Genomic DNA, 7,636 nt, shown 5'->3' with positions numbered 1-7,636 from the left:
TGGATTAAAAAAAACCTCTCCTTCAAAACTCAGGCAAGGAGCTTTAACACTTCACTCAAGCAGTCAACAAACTAAAATTACAGAAACAGGAAGTGAGTTTAAAATTGTCAAACGGCAATATTCGAAACTTGTTGAGCTTCAGTTATTGAAGGTCGGACACAGAAAGGAGTCAGACAGAAAATGACTGAAAATATTTTTTATGTTTGTGCATCAGCAACTGGAATAGGTTAAATAACAGGTTAAATATCAGCTCACATCTACAGAACAGATTTAACTGCAGGTCACATCTGGCCACATAGAGGCAGGAAAGACCGTCCTGAGCATTCCTTTACCAGAGGCACTGTCATCTAAATGTCTGTCTAACCAAAGACAAAAAAAACTACGGAAGAGAGAGTTGGTAATGTGCAAATGAGGCCTCGTGAACCACTCTCTTTATTTTATGGAGCCACTAGTTGGTCCTATCTGTTTAATAAATGTTTGAGAGCACACTTCATTGTCAGTCCTTCAGCCTCTATCTTAAAAGCAAGAGTGCCATCGAGCGGCTTCAGAAAATAAAGGCAATGGTTGCCGAGGCCTCACCACTAACTGCAGTACCACTGAGGAGGATCAGAGGACTTGCAGCAGACCTTCACTCCACAAAGCCAGACTCAAACTGAGCTTGTCTTGGTCTTCTGGCAGCTGGATCTGTCGTACAGGGAGCTGTTCAGACTGCAACAGTTGTCGCAGGGCCTGGATGTGAGACAGGGAGAACCGGAGCCCCTGCAGGGTCAGACAAGCACAACGTCAGACCTGAAGAACCTTTTAGGCACACTTTATGCATGAGTGTGGCGCTGTACATTACATGAACTGAACACGACCTTCCATTGAATTACATCCATTCCACAGGAAGCCTTGTTTTTCTCAAAGTGCAAAATTGTTTCTCTTATTGGCTTCATTTCAAAAACAACAATAAATCACAGAATTTTAAATTTACCCAATAGGTGCAAAAAATATTTTCTTTTCATCTTTTAAGAATCTCTCATCAGTGGTTAAATTTTTTTAAATGATAATTCAGAGTAACACGTGTTAGAATTAGGCTAATTGTTTTACTGAAGTCCAAACATTAACATTACATTGGATTTATTCCGTATTTTGACTTTTAATGTGGATAATTGTGTCTGGTAGTGTTAAGAACCTCAGTGTTAGTTGGTGATGGCTATGTACTTATCGTGACTACATGTTTAGCTTTTCCCCATGTAGCTGGTGGCAACATGTTTAGTATGAACAGTTTTTTTAATTCTTCCTTGCTCAATTAAATTCTTACTCTGCTGTCCACTGAGATTGATAAAATTTAGAAGTAATATGATAAAAAGAAGCAAGAGCACAATTGTAATTTTCAACTAGAAAATTACAGAGGAAATTTTACTTTGTACCTGCTAGGTGCTGTTGACATTACTGTAATCTGTGTGTGTGCTCGTTGTGTGTGTGTGTGTGTGTGTGTGTGTGAGTGTAACATTCGTATCTGTATTCAGTGCGCTCTGAGCTGTGATCAGCCATGACAGTCAGCAGGTGTGTGTTGCCATGGAGACCAGCTGACATTGAGACACAGCCTCAGTGTTAAAAACCTGACAACATAATGTCGGACCTTTTATGAGTCTGCTTGGAAAGCAGAAGGAAATTGGTCATTGGTTAACAAGGAAACCAGTTAATTCGAAACACGATGTTGACTGGAGGAGAAAGGGCAGAAAACACATTGGCAATAGAAAGCACGCACAAAAAACAAAATGTTCAGGAAAAGACACGTAGCAGGTTTTGGATGCACTCTTCTGGACTGCACTCTTTCAGATCTGGGCAAATAATTTAATTCTGGCAGGGCACAAACACGCACACTCTTGGCAGCAGCTGGCAGGCACAAAGTAAAATTGCCTCTGTAATTTTCTAGTTTAGTGTTTGCTGTCATTTCTCAGATATGATGTTTGGGCTGTTTGGGGGTCCTTCCTCCACCTCGTCCCTATCCTGTCTCAGATGATTCCATGAGTTCATGGAGTCATTTGAAAGTGTTGAGTTGACAAACGAATTGCTGTTGATGTGAAGCTTCAATTGGTTCTTCTTTGGGTCCCCACACTTCACACCTCGTTTTGTCAACTGCTCAAGTCCAGACCTTGCCATTTTTTCACCAAGAAGAATTTGTATGTGCCTGGCCCTACATGCAGGCAGCTTTGAAGTGTTTTCTAACCTATCCACAAAATTAAAAACGTGCCCTAAACTTGCTTTTAGCTAGATTTTTATGAAAACAAGCAGAATTAAGTGCTTTGCTGACTTTACCGCAGAGTGGTCCCACTGCTGCTCTCCATCACAGATTTCACCCATCATGTGGTTCTCCCTGCTGTTCTTCAGAGAATGGAACACACAGACAAACTGCTCGGTGGCCTCATCCTGAAACACAAGTCAGACTTTAGTTCTTCATGTCTGTTGAGGATTAACTAGCTTCAATAATATGAACAAACATCAGTAGCTGGATTTATATGGTCTTTTTTTGTCGTTCTGACTAAATTATTTCTGGTTTTAGGATCAGATCAATTTCCTTGAACACTTAATCATTATTAGATGCCCTAACATCTGATCTGATTCAGATGATCTGATTCATTTCAGTGGATCAAACCCATAATGCACTGTGACATTTGCTTTCACTGAAAGCCCACCAGTTTAAAAAAGTGATTCCATTTTTATAGAAGCTTTTTTTGTTTCATTTAATTGGTTTTTTTTTTTTTTTGGAAATCCAACATCAAATTCTCTTGGTTTTCAAAATATAATTGTGAAGACGGGACACTTTTTTTTTTTTCTTCTCACGTGATATGTGAGAATATCACGACGTTCGGCGAGCTGACCGAACGTCACAGACATGCAGCAAAGCTCGACTGGACTCCACCACTCCTCACTATCCCATCAAGATGTCGAGCGGACGGTGCAAATTTAAACAGGTCAGCATTTAATCGGAATGCTTTTGGGCATTGTAACCACAGCTGTGGTCTCATAAGATGTTTTAAGAAGAGATTTTCCAGATGAAAGAGACTCACTGTGTTCTGCTGACAGGATTCTACCGTTATGACCATGTGATCTTTAAACTGCAAAAAAACTGTGTCCTCCAAAGCAGGCATCCTCCCAGCTGGACACACACAGGTTGAGAACAACAGCAACACCGGGGAGGGACACACACACACACACACACACACACACACACACACACACACACACAAACCTGGGAGCTGCTGGAGGCAGTACGGTGGAAGTCTGTTGCTGATGAAATCCTTTTTCATGTGAGTGGGACTGAATTTCTGCACCTCCTCCTCCAGATCATCAGCCACAGCTCGCAGGATTGCAGCCAGCCGTCGGTTGGTGTTCACATCACTACCGTTAGCCTACACAGCCAAAAACACATCCAGAACATTTTGCCAAATTTGAACACAGTCTAAAAATGTTGAAAATATAAAGGCCCTTTTCCACTAGTGCCGCCTCGGCTCCACGCCCGCTTCGGCCTCACTTGGCCGGATTCCGCACTGCTCATTTTCCATTATGCATGGTTCAGCCTTAGAGGGGGCGGAGACAAGGTCGTGTCGTCAGCAAGGCGACGTGAACCTCAAGTGGCGTCGACTGTTATGCGACATTCGCGGACTGGTGCCGCCAAATCTTTTCATTTCACCCACAACAATGGACAGACTTGAGGCGCTCATGTTTCTGGCATTTTGTTAGGCACCGACAAAACGTGGCGAGAAACGGACATTTTAAAATTTCTTCAAAGGCGAGGGAGCGGGCGAGGTTGCGGGCTGCGATATCAAGAGTTGCTGAACGGCACCGCTGCATTGAAGAAGCCTTGCGTGAGCTCATATTTGACGACCGCAGCAGAAGATCGAGGCAGTGTCATCTCATGGTGAGTTGCTGCAGTAGCCGTGAATCCAATCTGAAACTCCTGGTTAGTGTAATGCACTGCATTGGCAGTGGACAGCGACATGTTTTGTGTGTGTTTCAGCTCGTTCAGCTGCACAGACGACGTGAGCCGTCGGTCTGGGCTTTCCCACGGTCCTCGCAGTGGTGGGATGTTATAGTTCCGGGGTTCACGAGCGCACAGTGGCTGCAGAACTTCAGGATGCCCGAGGAGGCGCTGGACTTCCTCTGCCCAGCCATGGAGCGCCAGGACACCACATTCTGTGAGTGTGTGCCTCTGAAGAAGCGAGTGGCCATCGCACTGTGGAAGCTCGCCACAGGCTGTGAGTACAGCAGCAGTGGACACCTTTTCAGAGTCAGCATCTCCACAGTGTGCAGCTGTGTGCAGGACTTTTGTGCTGCAGTCGAGGCACTTTGATGCCGGACCTAATCTGTTTCCCTGATGCTCGGAGGTTCCAGGAAATAGCAGCCTACATGGAAAACAGGCGGGGCCTCCCACTCTGTGTTGGTGCAGTCGATGGCTCCCACATCCCCATCATGCACCACAGTACTGCCACACTGAGTACTGTACTTTAACCCTAAAGGCTGGCACTCAATACTCCTGCAGGGTGTCGCTGATGGGAAGGGGCAGTTTTGGCATGTATTTGCTGGACTGCCGGGGAGTTGCACGACGCCAGGGTGCTGAGGGTGTCATTGCTGCGGGAGTTAGTAAACCAGGGGAACCTTTTCCCCCCTCACATCAGGGATGTTGGGGAGGTGACTGTAGGATATTACATCCTGGGGGCCTCAGTAGACCCTCTGCAGAACTGGCTCATGACACGCCCCGTGTCACTGAATGGCTTCATGAGCTGAGCAGCTGAGCAGCATCTGTTCAGCACCAAAGTCAGCAGAGCACGGGTGGCTGTGGACAATGCTTTTGGCAGGCTGAAGGGAAGGTGGCGCTGCCTTCTGAAAAGAAATGACTGTGACATTGCATGGTGTGGTCTATGGTGCTCACCTGCTGCACGCTGCACAACCTCTGTGAAAGTCATGGAGAGTCTTTCAAGGCATCGGGAAGTACTGCAGAAGCAGGGCAGCCTGCAGCGGCTCAGAATCGAGAGCGAATGGGTGAGAATGCTCGCGATGCTCTAATGTAATTCTTGTCTGCAAACACTTAAGGCGTCAGTGTTGCAGTGGCAGCCAGCTCACCAGGGGAACCCCAAATTTGATGTTCAGCATGTTTTAAACTTGATATGTCCTCACAACGACACTAGTGTCATTGTCTCATGAAGCCTTTTGTCAGTGGATGAATAAAATGTGTTTTCTGTGGAATTTCTTTGCCTTCTTCCTTTTTAAAACCAGTTCAACATTAACATGTCATGTAGGTGAAAAAAAATATGCAACCGTCAACCTTCCCATGCGCAAAATTCAAGATAATAATGCATTGGTTTTATATAGCGCTTTTCAGGACACTCAAAGACGCTTTACATTGCATTCTTCATTCTCTCCATACTGGGTGGTGGTAAGCTGCTGCTGTAGCCACAAGCGGACATGCGGACTCCATTGTGCCCCCAGTAAAGGAAGCGTTACCCCATCTTGCCGGCATTACATGTTACCATGTTACTGTTGTGGCATTTTTTCTATGCTAAAATGACGCGCACAACATTATATAATTGTAGGGAAACTCTTCCTTCACGACGTCCATGTACAAATGCATGCGCAAAAAAAGAGGAAAACAATGGCTGTAATGGCCAGCGAAACAACGCACAGGGCCGACACTGAAAGGTAACAACTAGCTCTAGCTGCGTCTGCAACGGTATTTACAATTTCCCCTGTCCTTGTGTCGGTTTACCACAAACCTTGGAGTTTTGAGACTCACCATTTTGCACTGAGGCCTCCTGCGGGGACACAAAGGACTCTGGGCCGACCTCCCTCGTGTTGCTCGCGGTCGATGGTCGTAAATGGCCGCCGTGTTGTCGAACCACCGCTATCTCCTGCGGTTCGACCCACTTCCACCGTTGTGATCCTTCACTGCACCGTAGTCACATTTCAGTTTATTCAATTTTTCGCGGCACTGCTTCACCATCCGGGTGTAGCCGTGCGACGCCAGAGCCTGTGCTATCTCCCCGTATATTTTTCATTTCTTGTGGCTCCGCCCAGCTCCCGCTGGATTTTCTCGTCAGACAGTATTCCTGAAAAGGTTTGAACTTCGGGTGTGTCCTCATACAATGGCAGCAAAAGTTACTCCGTGGACGAACGACGAGGTTTGAAAAATGGCGCCCACTTCGAGTCGCTCGGTTGCTGTCAAAAAGTGACGTCACACACTGTTTAAACATGTCACATTCTCGGCCCCACTCGGCCTCGATCGAACCACTTTAGAGTGGGGCTGAGTCGCCGCTGAAAAAAACCGCGGTTGAAGGACGAAAACGGAGTGGAAACAGGACAGTTCCAGGGCTGAGCTGTGCGACGTGGGGTCGAGGTGGCACTAATGGAAAAGGGCCATAATGATTTGTTGAAAATGCACTGAAACATACAAGGGCAACACTTCTGAAAAATGATTATCAGTGTGTGATCACAACCCCGAGCTCCCCACAGTGTCAGTCTGCCAGAAAACTCAAGAGACCGGCTCGAGGGCGAGAGTTAGCAGAGTGTGTGTGTGTGTGTGTGTGTGTGTGTGTGTGTGTGTGTGTGTGTGTGTGTGAGTCACAAGTGCCACACTGACCAGTAAAAGCCTTCTGGGCATGCCCTCTCTCAGGCTGACTTCAGTCCTGCTCCTGTCAAACAGCATGACGGGAAAAGCATCGGACAGCAAATCTCCCCATGACCTCCAGAGGACAGAAAGAAGAAGGGAATTAACAGACACATCAAAAAGAAAAAGAACAGAATCCCAAAACTGGTCTGAAAGGTCAGAAGAACTTATGGAATCATTCCATGACCAGTAAACTCCAGCTAAAATGGACTTTCTACACTCCAGCAGATCTCAGCGCTTCACACACATCACACCAGCGGAGGCGTCTGCCATGCATGGCGCTCAATCCGTCCACTGGGAGCAGTGTGGAGTGTCTTACTCAGGGACACTTCATCACATGGACAGGGGGAGCTGGAGAATCAAACCAACAACATCCCGACTGTGAAACGACCGCTCTACAACCAAGAAAAGACACATTGCTTCTGGGTTCTTCAACCATGGTCAGTCTGAGCCTGCTCCTTCTCTTCACTGGTTTTTCCAGAGAGACTAAATGCCACAGCAGCGCTGCAGACCCAGCTCCAGAGGAAATTAGCTGGAGGGCCATGGCTTATTTTGGGGTGGCCCAGTCAGCACTCGTTTTCTTCAAGTGCTTGCACAAACCACAACAAACTAAATCTAAAGTGCAGAAACTTGAAGCTGACAGTCTGCGAACTTCTGAAGGAGACTGTTTGCTAGTGTGACAGTCGTCTATGGGATCCTCATTGTCTGGAGAAGATGACATGAAAAGCATCATCATAAACAACCACTGGAGTGGTTGCAACTTGATTTAAAATAGTGTTGTAGTCTGTCCTGGGTGGCCCGATTTCTGGAAGGGTGGGCCCGGCCCCCCTCTAGTGCCGGGTCTGCGATGCCATCTACAGCTGCTGAGTGAGCGACAAGGAGATGCATCCTTCCAAAAAAAGAAAATGTATGTGAGCTGTGTTTATAATGAACCTGTGAGAAATCCGGATCTGCATTGTGAACAGATCCAGAGAACAGTCTCAAGAG

The 7,636-nt window shown here is 46.4% G+C and overlaps 1 protein-coding gene across 1 annotated transcript; it reads right to left on the bottom strand.

Moving 5' to 3' along the window:
• Positions 1-314: 314 nt before the first annotated feature.
• On the bottom strand, positions 315-7,461 carry LOC115396012 (ribosomal oxygenase 2-like). Its single transcript, XM_030101746.1, has 5 exons — positions 6,623-7,461; positions 3,239-3,398; positions 3,057-3,145; positions 2,305-2,415; positions 315-759 (listed from the first exon to the last, which is right to left on the bottom strand). Exons 1-5 carry the CDS (start codon positions 6,686-6,688, stop codon positions 607-609), a joined length of 579 nt encoding a protein of 192 aa, XP_029957606.1. The 5' UTR covers positions 6,689-7,461; the 3' UTR covers positions 315-606.
• Between the last annotated feature and the right edge of the window lie 175 nt (positions 7,462-7,636).

Source organism: Salarias fasciatus, chromosome 10 (genome assembly GCF_902148845.1).
Source record: "Salarias fasciatus chromosome 10, fSalaFa1.1, whole genome shotgun sequence".
Lineage (NCBI taxonomy): Eukaryota > Metazoa > Chordata > Actinopteri > Blenniiformes > Blenniidae > Salarias > Salarias fasciatus.
This window is presented reverse-complemented; position numbering and strand designations above follow the sequence as displayed.